At 42.1% G+C, this 20,827-nt stretch overlaps 1 protein-coding gene across 3 annotated transcripts in view; it reads right to left on the bottom strand.

Moving 5' to 3' along the window:
* slc6a9 (solute carrier family 6 member 9) overlaps positions 1-20,827 on the bottom strand; it is a 68,371-nt gene that overhangs the window by 38,139 nt on the left and 9,405 nt on the right. For 2 of the 3 annotated variants that reach the window (XM_054626716.1, XM_054626713.1), the window contains one exon: positions 14,948-15,200. In XM_054626716.1, the coding sequence (XP_054482691.1) occupies positions 14,948-14,977 (30 nt within the window). In that variant the 5' untranslated portion in view covers positions 14,978-15,200. The remainder of the gene's footprint in view (positions 1-14,947; positions 15,201-20,827) is intronic. The other variant, XM_054626721.1, reaches the window with a different exon arrangement.

Below are 20,827 nucleotides of genomic sequence, written 5' to 3'. Positions count from 1 at the left end.
CAGGACCCTGTACCGTTGTCCAGGCAGCTCCGGGCCAAACAATCGTTGCTTTGATAGTCCAAGAAACACACACTCACTCGGTTGCTCTTAGAAACTCCCTCGAACTACTTCCGAATTAGGATCTAAAGATAATATACATCTGACCGGAACTTGGGATGCGTTCAGTTTTTCCCCATCCCTAGAAGTCTCCTCTTTTCCAAAGTCTCGCTTCCTGCCGCTTAAGCCGGCATGAGGTGCAAGTAATAAAGAAAAAAAAACATCAGCACGCTCGCCTCTGATGCCAATGGAGAAAAAGAGAAGAGAAAACAAAAACAGAAAAAAAAAACAATATGACAGCTTTAACTGACCTGGTCTGCGGTGGAAGCGGCAATGGTGTTCGACTCGGACATGATTTGACGCTGTGACCCAGTGGTGCTTCTCTGCTGCCCACTGTGGTCTCCTTCATTCACACCTTGCCTTTCAGTTTGACGGCGCGCGAGAGAGAGTGAGAGAGAGAGAGGAGGGGGGGGGGGGGGAAGCACAGTATACCCTCCCTTTTGCCCTGGCTTGATTAATGCCTGAATTACTTTCACCTCATTTCATCTGATGGAGCTCTGCTTCCTCTCCGCCTCTCTTGCTCATTCGGCATGGTAGCCCGCTCTCTCTCCCATCTCTCTCTCTCTCCCACCCCTCCCTTCCTTCTGTGATTCCAGCACTGCCTCCCTTTCCTCCCTCCCCTCCCCTCCTTTGCGCTCGTACTTTATTTTACTCACCCCTCCCTCCCTCTCTCTCCTCTCCCTCTTTTACTTTCTCTTTCTGCTCCGTTTTTTTGCCATCGTATTTCACCATTACAGGAATATGCTCCCCCTTCCTCTCCCTCACCATCCTCCTACCCCTGCCTTTTCCCAACTCCCTCCACCCCCACCAAAAAAAAAAAAAAGACCCAGGAGAGATCCACAGTCTTTTCCCCTCTACCTCCACAATGAATGGCTCGTTGTCACTCCAGCACCTAAGCTGAATACAGAGCAAGTAAGAGGAGAGAGGAGAACCGATGGGGGGCGCGTGGAGGGGGGGTTGAACTTCTAGTTAAGCTGGCCGGAGTAAAGCGGGGGAGGTCTGGAGCACCCATGGGCTACGGCCAATCTCTCTCTCTCTCTCTCTCTCTCTTACTCTTTCTCCCAACAGATTAAAGCGAGGAGATGAAGAAAAAAAAAAAAAAAAAAGTGAGGAGCCCACAAGTGAGGAGCCTGCCCGCCTCCCACCGGACTCCCCCCAGCCTCCCCCACCTCCACTCTTTCTCTCTGTCTCTCTTATTTCTTCCGTTTGTTTTCAGGGGGCAGCTGCTGCAACTCTGCAGACCACCAACAACTTCCCTTTCAGCAGCACTTGACTCTTCCAAATCCTTGTCCGTCTCTACACCCTGACATTGCCAATGCCCCCCCCCCCCCCCACAATCCCCTCTGCCGTGTCACACCGAGAGGCCGGCGGAGCCAAAACCCTCCTCCTCCGCCTCATCCCGCGACATGTTCACAGAGTTACACCCTTTCAAAATGCAAGCTCTTCCCTCCCCGAGCCTCCGTTTTGTTTTGCGCGCATTGTTGAGTCTGTTTGCCACCATATGGCTAACCGCAACAACAAAAAGAGTGATGCAGTGAGGCGAGGAAGCGAGAGAGGAAATAGTAAAAGTGCATCCAGTATAGTGGCGTGATTGAGGGATCAACAAACACATCACTCATGTGGCAGAATGAGATGCGTCGGCGATTCCCCGACTGGATGCGGTGCGGGCCGTGTCAAAAGTTGACAAGCAACTGGCGCCCGGCCTAATGGGTGTTTGATAGCCGGGGACAATGGCCGTTGCCGCTTGAGTGGAGGCCCTCCAGTTATGTTCAACACGAGACGAGCAATGCAGACAGGATGCCATTCATTTGTCTATCAATTCAGAGGATTAGAATCTCACAGGGGATCCAATAAAGGAATCATTACCATATACCCGCCCTATTCAGTGTGCTCGGAGGAAGCACTGAGGGCAACGAAAACAAGTGCCCCCAGCAAATAGTCGACCGTGTTGACACTTTAGAACAGACAAATCTTTGTTGATGAGGTGCCATTGCACTTTCTCCGTTACTGTTCTCCTTTGCAGCGATTGATAACTCTTAGAACGTTCACCAGTTGTTTGGGTACATACGTTTGTTTACCCCCTTAGTTTAAGTTACTAGATTCAATCTGTGGTTTGATCAGAGTGAAATTAGAACTTTTGCATTGAAGCCAGGCAGACATATCTGATTATATTATCTTATTGCAGATATCGGCCGATAAGTAACAAGAAATTTCATTACCGAAATGCAAAACTAGGTTTAAGGTAGTTCGGAAAGTGTGTTATCTTTACATCCGCCAGGAAGAATGATATATAACATATTTTTCAACTGCAAAATGTCCTGCTTAGTATATGTTTATAGCTTGGTCACAATCAATAAAATTGTATGAGCGCTCCTGTTGCCTAGAGAGATGAGGTTTAGAGTGAGAACATTTTTGCAATGTGAGGTCATTGATCTGGTCCTCACCTCTTGAAGGTGATTTTTCATTTGAGAACTTAACTATGGAAGATAATCACACACACACACTAACACACTCTACTTAATGTACTAACAAAGCTAATAGTGTTTACCCGAGGCAGAACCGGAGGGTGGGTGCTACACTTCTGCGGATACCGTTCATTCTCCACTCAGGTAGACATTCTTTGTGGTTATATTAATGATCAGAATGTTAAATACAGACATTAAGCAGGGGGAAATCATTGAAAACTTGGTTTGAGTTTGGTGGAGGCAAACAGATCCTAAAATAAATGCATCGTTGTGGCTGCAGCTGGCTGTTTTTAGGAGAGGGGGGGAATTGTTTTGTTAACTAATTATCCTATTATGTTAGGTAATTTAACTCTAATTAGAGAAGCACAGATGCCGCTGCTGCTGCTAGTAACACCAACTTGTTAAAATTCTCACACTTGTTCATTCATATGTGTGCTTCTTACGACACTACAAAAAACGGCCTGTGTGAGAGAATAACAATGTGGACAGTGTGGATGTCCACTGCATTTTCAAAAGGCAGTGAAGGAAGTGCACCTCCACGTCCGACCAAAAGCCTGTCGGTATTGCTTGCATTACATATGGGCGAACACTTTTACACAGCCTCACCTGGAGGACAATCGCATTGTTGCATTAGGTTGGAATTACATTTGTTGGAAAAGATTGCCGTTTCATAAAGTTACAAAAATGGGTGGACGCAGTTTAATTGATTAGTCGTTCCACTGAAAGGCAATTCTCATAATCCAAGATGACGTCTTCACATGTGTTGTTTTGTCTGCCCAACGCTGGAAAACTAAAAGAATATTCAGTTAGTTATTGAAGAGGACTATAAAAATGAACAAAACATTCTTATTTGGAACCAAAACTCTCATCAAATAACCTTCTGATGATGGAATCCAGTCTTTTAAAAGGTGTGACCAGAAACCGCCGGGTGGGAGCAGCTTTCGTGCGTTAACAAGGACAAGCCCACAGAAAGACAAACAATCAGGAGGGCATGGAGCGGAACACTGATAAGGTCAGAATGAATCTCCTAGAGGCTTTCCTAGCACATGTCATCATCGATTACGGTTTAACCTAAGGCCAAACGCAGACATTGATCCTAAACCCCATCGCTATACATGCAACACCAACGATGTTCAAAGGGAGGGTGAGAAATTAAAGAAAACATTTAAAAGATAGCTTCCTTCTCCACTTCCCTTGTAAGCTCCTCGCTCTGACAAACCAATAACCTCCCTGATGAGAAAGATGAATGTAGCGTGGGTCTCATCCTTCCTAGGCTTTTAAAATAGACTTATAAAATTAAAGCAGGTAATGAAATGTTTTTTCTCGTCATTTGCGATTGTATTTTTTTCCGGCATCCCCTGATTTGGGGTCATATTTTCTTTTTTGCAAGTTTACTACAAGCTTATCGCCGTGCTAATTTTGTCTCAGGTGCCCTATACTCCAATAACAAAAGACTGCTTAGGGAACACATTGAGGGTTTCTAGAAAGTCCACAGTTTCGAGTCCAGGGTCTAATTTTTGCAATGAGTTTTTTCGGAGGGAAAATATCAGACCGTGAAGGACAAAGTTGTTTTGAGGAGAGGCGGATGAGTCTTTGGACATTGTGGAATATACAGCAGGCTGTGGTGAGGGAGGAGTGACAGGGATGCACAAAGATGCACCAATCAGACATGAAGTCAGAGGAAGGAAATAATCTACTTTCCTTCGAATTGTTTTCACTTCATCTCCTCCCTCATGTTTTTCTCTCCTTTTCCAAAGCACTCTTATCCGTGTTGACAAATTCAAAATATCACTGAATGCTCATGAAAGATATATCTTGCCCGTGCCTTAAATTCAGTAAAAAACAAATGAAACACCTTCTGGCAAAGAGTAGCTTTCAGAGATATTGGTCCAAGCCAGTCCAGACTACATTACAATTCAAACAAACAAGTACTGTTGTGAGCACAAATGAGAACACACACACACACGACAAAAAGAGCAAACTCCAAAGCTGAGGACACGCAAACACGATTTGGCTGTAAAACATCCTTGTTTGAGGTCAGAACAGAATGGAAAATGGGCGGCTGTGGCTCACGAGGTAGAGCACTCGTCCCGCAACCACAAGGTTGGTGGTTCGAACCACTCTACAGCCAACATGCCGAGGTGTTCTTGAGCGAGACACCTAACCCCAAGTTGCTCCCCGGGCGCTTCTTAGCAGCCCACTGCTCCTCCGGGATGGGTTAAATGCAGAGAATTGTAATTTCCCCATTGTGGGACTAATAAAGGATTAATTATTATTATTATTAAAACAGTGTACATGTTCTCTTACTGCAGCATCCTAATCTGTATCTCTACTGTTTATAAATTCATTCAGTGTACAACTGATTAAAGGTATACTTCACATTGCAGTTACTCACCCTGTGTTAAAGTGAATTCGTATAGAAACCTTTGTTATTCTCTCATGACTCCACGGTAAACGGAGGATCCAAGAACAGAGTCTCGAGGAACTAAATAGAGTGAGGTTGAACGACAGCAAAACTATATTGAAACATCCGTTTGGAAACTCTCACATGACGCATGCAGTAAAACTCAAGTCTTGTTTCTCCAGTTGTACGCTCACTACTTCCCAAACACACATCTTTGCCAAAATCTTACTGTTCAAAACACTTCACTACCATCTCTTACACTGACTCTAGGCGGTTGGGTTTTAAATAGTACGATTTTGCATCTATGCTGATTTTTGGGACGAAGTGAGCGTCGGCTGGGAAAATTAGTCTTGGATAATTCTGCATGTATTGTGTAAGCGTTTCTAAAACAGATGTACTGATGTAGTTTTTCCGGCCAACATTGACTTTCATTCACAAAGGATTTACTTGTTTGTTGATTCTCTGTTCACCTTGGAGGCGTGTGAGCTCTCCTCAAGAATTCAGGGTAACATTGTATGAGTAATTGATATACATATGGTAATTTTGGAGGTGACGTATTCCTTTAAGGAAAAGATATATTGAAGAAGACTGTGAAGATGCCTTCACGGAAAATATTTGCTAACAAAAACGAAGCTTCGTAGGATAATAATGCAGTCATGTGTCTTACAGGATGTGATCCAATCTGATATGTTACTTCCACTCAGGGGACAAATACCAACACATTAAGATGCTATTAAAAGAGCCTTTTATCATTGTGTGCTCTTGGTGATTTGGGCTTCACCTAACCAAGAAATTCAAAATGCTATGTTTCAAATTGATATATGAATCTGCCTGTCTCACATTATGACTTCTTGTCCTGTAACCAGCTACAGCTGTAAATCTTAGGAAGCCAGCAGCCCGTGTCTGGGCTCATTACATCCTCCTCGATCTATATATCTGTCCCTTACAGCAATTAGGGTAATATCTCTTCGCCTCGCGTTAGCTCAGCACGCCTGTGATGGGACGTCCGACTGGGGGGGGGGGGGGCCTTGAAACGAGGGAAACGTCGATAGGCCTGACGTTCTCTCCCCTCCTGAGTGGTTCACGTGAAAGCAGAGCAGTCAGGAGACTATCTGATTAGAGAAATGAAGCGATGAGCCGGTTGGACAAGTGAAGGGATGCGCGGCCAGGAGAAGGACTTCACAGGGTTGAGGTTCACAATAGGACGGGCGCCACATGAGCCATGGAGCAGAAGAAAAAAGGGAAGATGCACAAACAGCTCAGTTTTTGCAGCAGCAGGTCGGCTTTGTCTGGCGCAACAAAAGGACAAAATGTGTTGAGGCGCTGCTGGAGAGGGAAAAAAAAATCAACCCTTTCTTGTTCAGTCCAAAACAGCCAGCTCTTTAATTGGAGAAGAAAGTGTGTTTGAGAGAGAGAAAGAGGGGAAAATGGTGGGAGAAACATCAGTTGCAAAGTGAATAACAAGAGAAAAAGCACAGAGGGATAAGATTGAAAATGGAATGAGGGAACAAGACCAATGTTTATGTTTGTCTGGCGGTCCAGCTGACCTGGGCTGGACATGACCTGGCCACGCATGGACACCCAGGGGAGAAGGACAAATGACGGAGAATTAGACGACGAAGAAGAGGGAACAGAGAGACATTTCCAACGCTTGGTTTAACCTGAAGTTTCTATGATCTTTTTTTTTTTTTCTACCCATCCCTCACTGCTTTGGCTGGGAGGGCCCCAGCTGTTCGGTCTGTATAAATAGCGTGAGGCTTCGGTCCGACCTCCCCCCCGCCCCCCCCCAGGGAGAGCGGGGCTCATTGGAGAGAAAGCATGGGAACAAATCGGGCCGAAAAAAAAAAAAAAAAAAAAAAAAGCACACAACATACACATTTTTTACAAACATATGGGACCATTGCTGGGGATGAAAGTGAGAAACATGTGACTGAAGTTGGCCTCACGTGGCAGAAGTCACTGTCGCGCTTCAAATGGGACAAGAGAGGAAGAGGAAGGGGGGGGGCTGCAGAGAGAGAAAAGAGATGTGAGATTCCTAAGCTGTTAGAGCAAATAGAGATAGCGTCCAAGATGCCAATGCTTCAGTAGATCTTCTTCAAGGTGTTTGCAAAGACATAAAAAGCCTAAAGAAAATCCTTCAAAGCAGCACTACAAAATGCTACATGCAGCGAATTCCACATCGTCAGCATGACAGACTAAAACTAATACTATGGCAGATAAAGAACAGGGTTTTGTCTACGTTACTTAGAAAGTCTATATTTCCATGAAAACTGGGCAAACTCCATCTGCTGATGGACATTGCTTGAAATGATCCAAATCAACGTAAAGGACCATTGGGAGAGTGTGATAAATCAATTTCTGACAAATGATCTATCAATTGGGGTGGAAAGTAACTTGTAAATGAATTGATAATGAAAATGATTATCTGTATTTGCCCCTAGAGGTGTAATACATTTACAGTGTAGGCTTATTTATTTTGTGTTTAATGCCGAAAGGATAATTATGGTTTCAAATAGATAAAACACTAATCAAAGAAATAGCATGACTGGGTCAATACAAAGTTAAAGAACAGTCCACCTTTTCTCGACTAGCCGTCGAACTGTGCGTGGCATTCAGCCGCTAATGAGCCAGATAAGAGTAAAAATGGACATAGATTCCTGAGGCAGACTAAAGTAAAATTGCTGCAATTATGTCAATGTTGTGTTAACAATTAGTTCCACTGCTCCTGTGTGGCAAACAAAAAAAGCTAGCGTTACAGCTCGGCAGAGGAGGACGTGATTAATGTTTATCTTGCGCTGTCAGAAGCTTCTCGTCCATGAGTGGATGCTCACTGCCATCTGCACGGTGATGCAGTAGAGAGAAAATAGTTCCTACATGCCATGTGCTTATAGTAAGGATGACAGTCCATAAAATCACTTTACCTAAACAGGAATAAGGAATTTTTAAACTTGAACAGTAATGACTTGAGCGCGGTTCCTGAATACTACTATTGGGTAGTTGCTGTAGATGGTCTGCAATCAAGCTGTGAGGATAAGAAGACAACACCAAAAAGTTGGATTTTTCACTAAGGCTGCCTGTTTGTTTGCTCATCTTCCTTGATGACATTATTTCCCAAATAACAGCTGTCCTCCAGCAGTGCTGCACCTGGTTCTGTAATGACCCGGTCATGTTTGACCAGAGTCAACTTGAAACTTTGCCATAATGTTCAGAAAGCCCCAAAACATATATTTTTTTATAGATAAACCCGTTAAAAATCTGTGTCTGAAAGAAGCTAAAGAGGGGGTAAAACAGACAGGAGGCACAGTGATAAATAACACAGGGGAGGCGTGTTACCAAGCAGGAGAGGGCTGTCCGGCCCTGAGAAAATCAGACCCCCCCCTCGTCCCAGGCTTACAACTGCCATTCAACACACACACACACAGACAGACACACAGACACAGAGACACACACACAGACACAGAGAGAGACACACACACACACAGACAGAGAGACAGAGAGAGACACACACAGACAGAGAGAGACACACACACACAGACACACACACACACAGAGAGACACAGACAGAGAGAGAGACACAGAGAGCCAGGGAGCAGGTTGGGTTCATGCACAACAAATTACCTAAATATGGTTCTGAAAGGGCCTTTGAAAAGAGCTCAATTGGAAACCATTGAAAATGATAATAATACTAAAAGAAACCAGGGGAGTGGGGGAGATTTAAGAGCCCCGTTGTGTGGACACAATGTCAGAGCCCTGTCCATAATTTCACTGACTTCAGAGGATGGGAGAGGAAGAGTGGGAAGTCCCCCTTTTTTTTTTTCTTGATTGTATGTTTTTGTGGAGTCGGAGGGACGGAGACCCATTAAACCAGAAACACAAAAGGAAGAAAATCAGAAATTTTCAGCCTGAGTGGTTTTTCCGAATGAAATCTAAAGGTCCGAAACACAATGGAGCCCTTTTTTCCCCCTCTTTGCTATGTGTGTGTGTGTGTGTGTGTGTGTGTGTGTGTGTGTGTGTGTGTGTGTGTGTGTGTGTGTGTGTGTGTGTGTGTGTGTGTGTGTACACGGGGGTTGGTTGGTGGTGGGTTACCTTTTAAAGAGTGCCCAGCAGTGGACGTGTTTGGCATTTGTGGCCCTTGTCCCTCGATTGTGCGTTCGCCACAGTGGCTGCCGTTAAGCTGACGTTGGGCGCTGCCTCTGCCCCGTAAGGCTGATTGTAAATTTTGTTTTAATTCTCATTCAGCTGGTCAGTCAACGAGGGGGGTGGGAGGTGAGGGGGGCAGAAATCATGTCTGACTCTTCAACCCCCAACTGCCCTCATGGCTCTTTCTCTCTCACTCTCTTACTCACTCTCTCTCTCTCTCTCTCTCTCTCTCGGTTCACATCTGTTTGTTGGCCCCTCACCCCAGAGGCAGTCAACACGGTTGCTGAGCACTGCTGTTAACTAAACTGGCTGACTGGCAACTCAGTATGTCTCTTACATAAGGACTGAGAGAGGGAGAGAGGGAGACAAACTTTGTAGTTTCACCTGTAATATGCACGCTCATGTTATTTTGCAGAGCGCATGGTCCACTTAACTGACAAAACACATCTCCAGAAGACACAAGCGCTGTAATAATAATCTGGCGACTCACAAACGCCTCCACACTGACCCCGATTACAAACAAACCCCAATAACCAGGGAAACCAACTTTAATAATACAGCTGCAGGCCATTTTTTCGATCAACAGAAGGAAGAAGCTCAAATACCAAAATCACTTCAGCTGGTTTAATTCTGTCTTAGGGAGGAGTGAGACCAATCACACACTTTCATAATCGCAATGTATGCATCCGCTCAGTAACTGCACACTCAAAGTCAAGCCAGTCATATTTCTTGGCATTTGGAGACATGTATCAACAGCTTAATTCAAAATATCCAACTTATTTTGTGATGTTTGGACAAGCTGTAATAGAATTACGGCATACATTGAACATGAAACCTATCCTGCCAGTTTATTTTGGACAAACATTATCTGGTTCTAGCATGATTTGTGTTGCGCCACGCTCATTTATATCCATATTGTAGCGCCCCCTAGCGGTCATTATAATTAAGCTTTTAGGGTATGTTTCAGGCACTCTTGTGGACATATCCTGCACATTTTGTGATGACTGGCCCAACGGTTGTTGACTTTGGTAGAGTTATGTGCAGAGGTGCGAACTTTTGAAGTTCACTGATTAATATATCTTGAAATTTAAATAAGATATCAACAAGCTTTTGAGTCTGATAAGTGCAATAATAATAATACACAGAACATTTGGTAGTAATCAGACGCAAGGTTGAGGAGGAGATGTCAAAAACGTGTTTTTAAAAAAAAAAAAAAAAAAAAAAAAAAAAAAAAAAATGGCAGAGAATCTAGTCTGGTGGAATTATATATTTTTTCAAATATAATATTTGGGCATTAATTGAAGTACCACAAAGTGATTTGGAGTCACATTTCTTGGTAAGTGCTTGCATTTAATTTCCATTTTTTTTTGCCAGGCTTCACTTTTCAAGCTCATTCCAGGTCACTTGAATTTTAGCCAGACAACAAATAATAACAAACCGACACAAACTAAATATATAAATAGGGCTCAACACATCCCAAGTGAGGCCAGGTTTGGCCCCGGGGCCACAATCTGGGCTTCTCAGTTTTGTCACAGTTTTGGAGCAAAAAGTCACAGCCTAGAGTAACTAAACATGTTGTGTATTTATTAATTTATTTCTTATTTTAAATGTGTGTTCAGGTCTTGTGCGTAATTTTGTGCGTGTCAATGTGCCAGTTATGCGTTTATGTATCTGTGAATATCTGTGAAATCTAAAATATGTAAATGTGCTTATGACATTTTTTTACGTGTGGACCTAATGTATAAGCGTGTGATCTTTTATGTTTCCATTTGTGTGTGCGTAGGTGTGTGTGCATGCGTCCTGACCTCGGGGAGGTTGTGGCTGTGTGTTCCACTATTTCTTTCCATTTAGTTTCCACTTCACAGCCTACAGCACACATTAGCCAAACAAACCCCTGGGAAATGGCGCGCACACACACGCACACACCCGCACACACGCACGCACGCGCACGCACCCAGCGGGTACACAGAACTGTGGGGTAATCTCGGCCTTACAAAACCACACTCCTCTGTATTGACAAAGTGACTGAGTCTGCATTGTTGCACCTTACACAACATACCTCTGATAAATACCAAATGCAAATTTTATGAGACACAACTTTGAGTTAAACGGTAATGTGAGAATGTTTCTGCATCTCCCCTACAAGCAGCTATTAATTCAAACTATCGTCATCATCATCAAGACCTCATCATTCCTGACAAATGACTTTATGGTACAAATGTCCCGCAAAAGTTATATTCGTGCTGATCCAGGCTATAACAAAAACTTCACTGTAATCTACAGAGTTGTCCACCACAGCCAGCTAGCTCTGCAGCATTGCTCTCCTTTATGGCAGCTGGGAGCTACAGAGTTGTTTTTGTAGTATAGTCTCTAGTTAAAAATGCCCTTGCTGATATCATATCAATTATTCAACTTATTAGTTTTGAATCAAGACTTCCAGTATTTGTATGATTTAGCTTGAGGAAAATTAGTTTATTGTGTTAGATACAAATTATATCACCATTTGGGTGAATGTAAGTATCCAAATCGGCAATATATCAACAGAGACGGACTGGAATCTGGGCCCAAAAAACTTGGTCCGGACATTTCTAGTTTTTGTTGAAAATTTCTGTTCTTTTTGTTTTTTATATTTTGGTTAATTTTGGTTTAGCTCTGGTTTTCATCAAACACTGGTTGTGACAGGAATCACAAACCAGTGTTTGACGACAACCAGAGCCAATAAGCAGAATGTGGAATTGTGCAAAAATAATTTGTATCCGGTCAAATCGAATCAAAAAGTTTTGATGTTGTGTTAAGAATAAGGTTAAGGAGTCATTTCCCTGCTGACAGAGCTCGACTCCAAACATCTTACAAATTGTGGATGAAAAGTCACGGGCTGACATCAAAAGGCTTGCCAATGTTAATCTTTGATCAGAGGCCAGTCTTTAGTGACCTCTTCCTCCATTTGGCCTCTGTGGTGATGGAGTGGCAACAGTGTTCTGCACAGGCAAAGGTATGAATGCAGCGCCTCCTCTTCCTACGTCCCTATACATACACAGCAGACATTTTAAAGACGTAACCAAGCAGTAAAAAAAACACAAAGAGACGGCTATCGGTCCAGTAACGGCTAGTGCCAGGGCACCATCTGCTCATCCGTTTGGTGGAAGTGGAGGTGGCTTCCAGGGCAGTCAAAGACGACCCAGGAAGATTGAGGAGAGAGAGGGGGGGGGCTCCCTTTGAACGCTGTGAACGAGCAGAGGGGAATTAAGTTTTTGGAAGTAAAAGGGTCCCGGCAGAGGGCAACCAGCCGAGCCAAGCGGTAGCAGGAAGCGAGCGCCTTGTGTGTCACAAGATTTACGGTGACGGGTCCATCCACCGGCCATCTGGGGCCAGCGTAAATAAATTTAACCAGACTGCAAAGAAAGGGACAGGGACTTCCATAGAGAGAAGAAAAAAAAAAGTTTTGAGAAAACTACAACCGGAAAGGGGGATATTGGCTCCGTGAACAGAGGTAGAGATGAGCGGATTAAACATGAAATGACAGAGGAATAAAAAGTCATGTAAAAAGACGGATGAAGAAAAGAGCCAAAAGAGAAGAGGGAACAGAATGAAAACTGAAGTGACAGCTGGCGATGGGAGAGCAAGGTTTGAGATTCTGTAATTGTGTAACACACACACACACTTTCTTTCATTCTTTGTTGATGTCTCCAAGCCACGACTGACATCGCTGTCTGCCGCCGCTGAGGACAACGCTCCCAGCCATGAGAAGTAGCCAATCACGAGAGGGGAGCTGCTGTTGTAAGTGTGTATAAGCCGTTGTCTCAGCTGGAGTTGTGCAATCTTCCCGTGTTTGCCTTCGTAGATTAGATTTGAGTGCCGGTTACACTCTGACCTCTGCACTACTTATTTATTTTTTTGGGAAAAATAAGTGACTGATGAATGTTATGAGAACAATCTGAAATCCAAATTTTGGCTAAGAGAGAAAAACAAGCACAGCGTTGTTTTGGAAAAACACCTGCGCTTTCATCTGAGCTTAATCTGAAGTTTTTTTTCCTACCAAAAAATGAGGCTAACTAATGCGCCTTCTTCTCCGTGTTAACCTTTAAATGGCTTTTTAATTCTCTATTTCCTGCCAAATCAAGTGAATTGACCTCAAACAACGAGTCACTGAGTGTTGGCCGGGGAACAAAACTCTCAGCTCTGGAGAGCAAACAAAAGACGTCACCTACCGCGGTGATTCCTTGAACTAAAATTAAATAAGCAATCATTTATGTCAGCGATAAGAGGAGGCTCTGGCCAAGAACGTGGGACTGCCATGTGGTTATTTGTAACTCAAATATAAAAAGGCACAGCTCCAATAAAGTGTGACAAACAACTTTCTTTTGGTTTTTTTAATGTAGCTTTCCAACTTTTCAATCCATAAAATCCACTTTTAAATTGACATTTTTAACTTTTTAACTTAAGGATTGAATTTAACTAAGCTTTTATTTTGGTGATAGTGAATGATAAACTGCCCTCTTTCTCCCTCAAAGCTTAAACTTTTTGTTTGTGAATATGCTGTTAGGTGCAAAACACCTCATGAACTCAAAGATTAATTTATTTTTGCACTCATTGTTGGCCTGTCTGCCCCTAGTGGCTGTGGGGCGTCATGGCACTCTCCACAGTTCACACAGTGAACCGTGATAGTTGAGTTTTTCCATCCTCAGAGACACATCTGAGTGTAAGGGGCAGTAAAAAGGTGCATAACTTCTTTAGAAAAACAGTCAAACATCCACAATAAAAGTTAAATCATTCAAATCCTCCTTGTGACATTTAAAACTTTTGAATCTCTTAGATTGACACATTTAAACTCACAGAACTTTTTTTTGCAACTCCCCAGCAGTGCTTAACTATGCAAACGACTTATTGGCAATCTGTCTGACTGATGCAGACAAACAAACCCACACACAAACAAAAAATAAAGTTCTGAGAACGAGAATGAAATCTCCATCCTCCAACCGCCTTCAAATGCTGCGAGAGCAGACGATAGCGATAACGCCCCCCCCCCAACTCTTTTAAGTTCTGACGGCGAGCGAGAGTTTTAACGTGGATATGCATCTCAAAAGGACGCGGCGGGAAAAAAAGGAGAAGAAAAAAAAGTAATCGAGGAGGAAGGCGAGGCTTCAAATGAGCGAGAATGTCAGAGGAGAGTTGGAGTTCTGAGCTTGTGTTTATCTCCGTCTCAAGTCGGACTGAGGAACTTAGAAATGAAGGGAGAGAGAGAGGGAGAAGTGACCTGACTGCCAATGACGCCGAACCTCTATTTAAAGCTTCACCAACGGCACGTTTACCTCCCGGCCTCGTCTCTATCAGCTGCCTGAGGACACCGGAGACATGTTTATTGTTTGCCGAAAAGGCAAAGATCAGATAAACGGGGAAATGCAAAGTCAAGACTGATTTAAAGGGACTGTGTTTAGTTTGTAGATGGGTGCTGAGCACCTCGCCAAACAGCAGGCGATGACAGCTCTGCCTGCTGCACTCAAAAGCCAACACAACCATCACTCAGAGGGAAAATGCAGGCATGTGTCCTGATCATTTTAAAAAAAAGAATACAAAAGAAAGAATGCAAACATAGAAAATAGGAAAATAAAAGCATGTTCGAGTCCAGTGAGCGACCATAAAGTACAGTGAAACAAAACCACCTGCCCCCTTGTGCTTAAATTGGGGGAAAGGGGAGGCAGAGGGGTGAATCAACTGGTGGTCCAGCAGTTGCATCCAACCAGTGAACTCAGAGATGTGGCTGCATCCATGTATGAATTATTTTTTATTATCTTTGTTACTGCTTTTTTTTAATGTGTGTTGGTTGAACAAAAGCTTAACTTACCAGGATCCCGGCAAACTGCTTCTCTTCCATCCTTCAGGGACCTCGTCGGCAAAGATCCCCAGCCTCTCTGCCTCTCTCTCTCTCTCTCGGGATGGACTCGTCTGCCTCTCGCTATCGCTGTAGTTTTCTGAGGCGGCGTCCGCACGAGTGTCTCGGTCCCCCCTCGTTGCCTCTTCTGCGTTGCTTGCGAGTGTCGCTGGAGTGGCGTCGGTGCTTTGTGTCAATTCTGCCCTAATCCAGAAACTTTTCTATGCTGTGAAAGGAACATGTGACAGGGGGGGGGGGGGGGGTGGGGGGGAGGAGGAGGAGTGTAGAGGGGAGGCAACACTTTTTAGTAACTTGTCCCCCTTGTTCAAAAACAATTCCTGCGTCTCAGTTCGTGACCTGCTAAACTAGGTAAAAAAGTAAAAAAAAAAAAAAGACACAACAACAAAAAACAAAAACAACGTGAAATCAGAAGTTTGCACTTCAATAGACTGAGTGATTACTGAGAAGTGGAAGTTAAACCTCTGAGGAATCTGTTTGTGAGGATGCAGGGATAGAAAGAGAGAGAATTTAGAAAACATGTAGTAACAGATTTGCATTTTGTAGCAAAGCAGCTGCCATAACAAAGTGCCCTTTTGTGCAAAGAGATTAACTGTTAGGGTAACATTCAGACTGCCCACCGACTGCCGCTGACAGCCAAACTGGAAAAGAACACTTGAAAAACAGCCTGGATTTTAGAGGAAAGTGGCAGAAAGTACCTCTGACGGAGTGAAATGTATCTGAAATGTTTGCGAGTTACTAACGACTACATTTTCATTTTTGATGAGTAGTTTGTCTCCACTTTATTTTTTACCTGTGATAAATTTGATTTGACAAAAACAAGTCATGTGATGTAACATTTATGCATTGTTTTGTGAAGATATTACATTTCCTAAATAACACTTAATTAGAGATAATCAGTGGAGACATCTCTGTTTATTGTCATTACTGATTAATCTGTAGATAAATTAATCGACTGGTTGAACAAATGTCAAATAATAAAGAAAAATGAACGTCACAATTTTACAACAATGTTCAACCGATAGCAAGAGTCTCCTAAGTAGGAATATGCTGCATATAAACACAAAATTGAAGTCAGTAATGTCTTCAAGCTAGATTTTGACAAAAGGTGTCAAACTAATTGTATAAAGCACAACAGACTTTAAAAAGGGTAGGTTTGCCAATCTTCAGAAACTAGCAATAACACGCTAGATTGAACAAATGATCCCACCCAAAAACCCTAACAGCGATGGCTCCAAAAGTAGCTAAATTTAGCAAGAAAGACGCTTAGTCGGAAACGCTGACAGCGGGCCCTTCAGGCCTCCATCCAAAGCCACTCCCCTGAAATTATGATTATGAACATTACCAATAAACATGGCTACTGTCAAGCTAGCAGCTTGTGGAAGACAAGTAATGAGTGCACGGGCAGAACAAATGCAGATGGGTAGGTAGCCCGTCCAACCATTACATTCAGACCACACACACAATGATTGGAGGAGCTTATGACAGTGAGAACTTTTTCTTTTTTTTGTCAGAGCACTTGATTTATTTGTTGCTATTGGGATTTCAACAAACAAAATGATGTATGTATTTGAAGAAGATTAATAACCCTACCTCATCAGGTCAACACATTTGGGGGTTACATTATGGGATTACTTTATTAACATGGAACCTCCCTTTAATCTCCTATGTGGTAAACATGGTGGGGAAAAAAACACACATAAAACACCAACTACTTGTGCTGCATTTGTAAGTCTCTTGGCAAGAATCACTGATATTTTACATACAGATTGCGTCTGAGCAAACTGTTAATTAACCGTCATTAGATTTTTATGAGGCTGCTTATCAAGGGTAATCAAAAGCAAGTAGTTTGTAATTAAGGCAATTAAGACACTGCAATTAAGTACAGGTTTCTTAATCAGTGGAACCATAAGCAAATTAATGAATAATAATGAATAAACAAATGGTTTAATGATGGTGGATCATGAATGACTGATCAATGACATTTTTAGCCACCCTTATTATGTAACTAAAGGGACGACAAAGTCAGTCTGTCGGTCCACTGCTCTGGTCCAGACTGAAGAATCTCAAAAACTATTGGATGGATTATCATGGAATTTGCAAAGGACACTCATGGTTCCCTGACAATGACAACTTCGGGGATCCCCTTAACTTTTCACCTAGTGCCATTATCAGGTCAATAATTCAATTTGTCCAATTCTTTAGAGCTGCAACTATCAATCATTTCTATTTGCCCATAATTCTGTCAATTATTTTCTTGATTGTTTTTTGAAAAATGTTTCCTAAAGTCCAGGATGCAGCCTCAAATGTCTTGTTTTGGTATATATACCAAAACAAGACTTTTTTTAAATTCTGTTTACTGTTATAGAGTAAAGGAAGCAGAAAATATTCACATTTTAAACAGCTGAAATCTGAGAATTTTGACTTTGACTACTCAAGCCGATTTATGTAATAAAATAGATGCGCAATAATTAAATAGTTGACAACTAATTGCTCTACTTTGTTGGACTAAACACCTACAAACTTATTGACATGTTAGCATGCTTCAGTGTAACTGCCTAACATCTGCACGTTCACACTGTCATTGTGAGCATGGTAGCATACTGCTGATAGCATGTAGCTCAAAGCACCACTAAGAACATGTACAGCTTCAGAGAGCAACTAAGGTAAGGTAAGGCCAGTATGCTTCATCAGAACTGCTCTACGGATGGTCATATGGCTACGGAAATAACCCCACCTGACATCGAACCTGGTTGGCTGCGTCCGTCCGTTTCTGTATCATCAGTCTTCACACAACTTTTTTATATATGCAAAACCGTTATAGTCTGTTTCGACGTGCAAAAAATTATATGGAGCTGAGGAACTAGTGTTCAATATTGTAATGGGTGCAAAAGTCACTAAGGTCAAGATATTCTTCTAATTTCCCGCTGAAAAATTGGTCCTTTCACAAGCTCTTAAGTAAAAAATAAACTGATTGCAGTTTAAGCATTGCCCTACTGACCTTGATCATGCATAAGAACTATGGAAGTATTAGCCTGCTGTTGGTCAAAAGAAGTGGGAGGATGCCACCCGGTTACACATTAACCATAAAGAGGCTCTCTTTGTTGGGGCCCCATTTTCTGGGGATAGCATGACCTTTTGGTGCCAAAGAACTGCAAGTCACGAGGCACACGGCTGAAAAGATTATTAGTTTAGTTCTTTCTTGATTTTGCGAAACCATCTTTGAAGCGAAAAAACACACAAGACACACACACACACGAGGGACTCATTAATGACTTCCCTTTTATTTAAAATAGAGCTGCAACACCAGCCTCCTGTACTAAAACTCCCATGGCTCCCCATCTCACGTGGTGCACAACACTAAATAGCATCCGTTATTGACAATGCGTCACATTTTTTGGGGGGCTTGTATAGCAGCTGTGTCTATTATCAATGATGTCAATATGCAGCAGCAAGATTGGGACTCCACCGGCTCTGTTCTGTCATGATAGACGGCCTCTTTCTCCCGTCGCGCACAGAAAGGTAAATATGACTTAGAAATGGTGACGGCACTCAAAGCAGCACTAACTATGCTGAGGCCTTTGTTTGGGGCCCCAGTAAATAGAACCGGCGTCAGTTTGGACGGCTGAAAGAAATCGGAATACTCACAATAAGCCAATGGCATTTGGGAGTGGGAAGATATGGGATTTTAAAAATGAATTGCACAAATCAGGATTTTTTTTTTTTTTTTTTTTTTTTTTTAATAGTGGCATTCAAATGACATATGCCGCTGAGGCAGTCGCTTCTTAAAGGGAGGAGAGAGCTGTGAAAACATAATATATAGGGGTAAATCTACCAGTACAAGAAAAACCCCGTAGCAATGTGATTTTTTTCGAAACCCCTGCCGGGAAAACAGAGTTAAAATCTCTGTGCTAAATAGTGCAGCGATAATGTGCATAGAGTAGAGAAAGCCTTTTGGAAGGCGTACTCTGATGGTAATCGATAAACAGACACTGCTACTACCCTCACACACGCTCATACCCGAGCATGGCTCAACCTTTTCTTTATTGTTTTAAATGGGATGAAGGCCTTTGACAGCAAGAGACTCCAGAGGCAATAGGAATCCAACACACCTTTATAAACTATGTACCACACAACAAATACCAACCACTGTATCTAGGGTAAAACAAGGAAGATTACCATTATCGGGTAAATATTAACTTTTTCTTCCTCTTTAAACGTAATCCTCAAGTCTGTTTTTGGATCAGAATTTATTCGAGGAGACATCTGTGGGTCTGACTTTGCAAAACCTCTTGAAAAGGTTTATCTTGGTTAGTGTCCTGTGCTTTGGGGTCAATGGCTGGTCATTTTGAACAAATGTGTAACCTGGTGCTGATAAGCTCAGTTATAAAATAAGATAAGATAAGATAATCCTTTATTAGTCCCACAGTGGGGAAATTTGCAAAAAAGGAGTATTTACAAATTCATTCAGAGCTCTTACGCCTGTGATCAATCGGGTATTTTGTACCTGTCTTACTCTCTTTTTACTTGTTTTTTTCTATTCTCTTGCAATATTTATTGATTTTTAATGTCATTTTATAATGTGTTCCTTTTACACTCTGTCCTTTTATATTTCATGGCCTTGCCTTGCCTTTCTACCTACTACTTTGGGTCTTTTTTACACTCAGATCTATGTAGTAGATTCAGAATAATCAGTCTGTAGGTACATTATGCTAATGATTATCTAATTCAAATTTGATATAAAGAATGGGTAAAAAAAAAAAACTTCCATTCCACCAACAGTATGCAGCCACTTAAGCATAAAAAGCTCCGATAAAGCTACTTTATCAGCTCAAACATAGTTGAGCATTTTTGGTGGCGTTTTAGGAGCCAGATATTTCCTTCTGGAGTTGGTCGAGACCAAAGCGGAGCTGAAAGGGGAGTGAATATTGGGCTTATATCCGCTAGGTTGACCAAAACAAGACTAAATAAATGCTAATGTTGCTTTGTAACTCTAATGGAATGCATAAATAGGTAATTGCTTGCAAAGAATTTGAATAGGTGATAATATGTCAATGCTGTGTTTACAGCTTGATATGTAAGTGACAAAATAATCAATGTATGCAGGTTTAAGGATTTCACATCATAAAATGAATCATCATAGAAATACAACTTGAGAGCCTGGAAAACCCAGTAACCAACATATAACTCAATGATACATTGAGTTAATAAACATAGTGATTGATTGATTTGTGACACATGTGCCTATGTGTAATTTGGCACACGTTTGCTGCCTCAGGGTACAAATCGTTCTATGGTCATACAGTCCCTGACAAAAGTCTTGTCACTTATCCATTTTGTAGAAACAACAGCTTATAACCTGACTTTTAATTTATCCATTGGTTTTAGAAATGGCTCATATGAAAGCTAAAACCCTCCCAAATTATGTTTAATATACTAAAATAAATTTGCTTCACTGAAGAAAGATTGATCATTTAATGAACACAGAAAGGTCAGATTTTGGCAAGACAAAAGTTTTGTCGCCTACAGAGAGTAATGTGAAAATTGAACAAATAATTTACTTCAAATACAAAAATATGTTGCATAACATCAGTGAATTAAGTAGTGGTGCTGTGAGATCCATATTTAATATCTTGTATGACTTCCATGAGCTTGAAGGACTGCATCCATGCGGTTCGACAATGATTCATACAATTTATTGATGAAGTCATCAGGAATAGCAAAGAAAGCAGTCTTACATGCCTCCCAGAGTTCATCAAGATTCTTTGGTTTCGTCTTCCATGCTTCCTCTTTCATTCTACCCCAGACATGCTCAATGATGTTCATGTCTGGTGA

Source organism: Anoplopoma fimbria, chromosome 3, assembly GCF_027596085.1.
Source record: "Anoplopoma fimbria isolate UVic2021 breed Golden Eagle Sablefish chromosome 3, Afim_UVic_2022, whole genome shotgun sequence".
Lineage (NCBI taxonomy): Eukaryota > Metazoa > Chordata > Actinopteri > Perciformes > Anoplopomatidae > Anoplopoma > Anoplopoma fimbria.
This window is presented reverse-complemented; position numbering and strand designations above follow the sequence as displayed.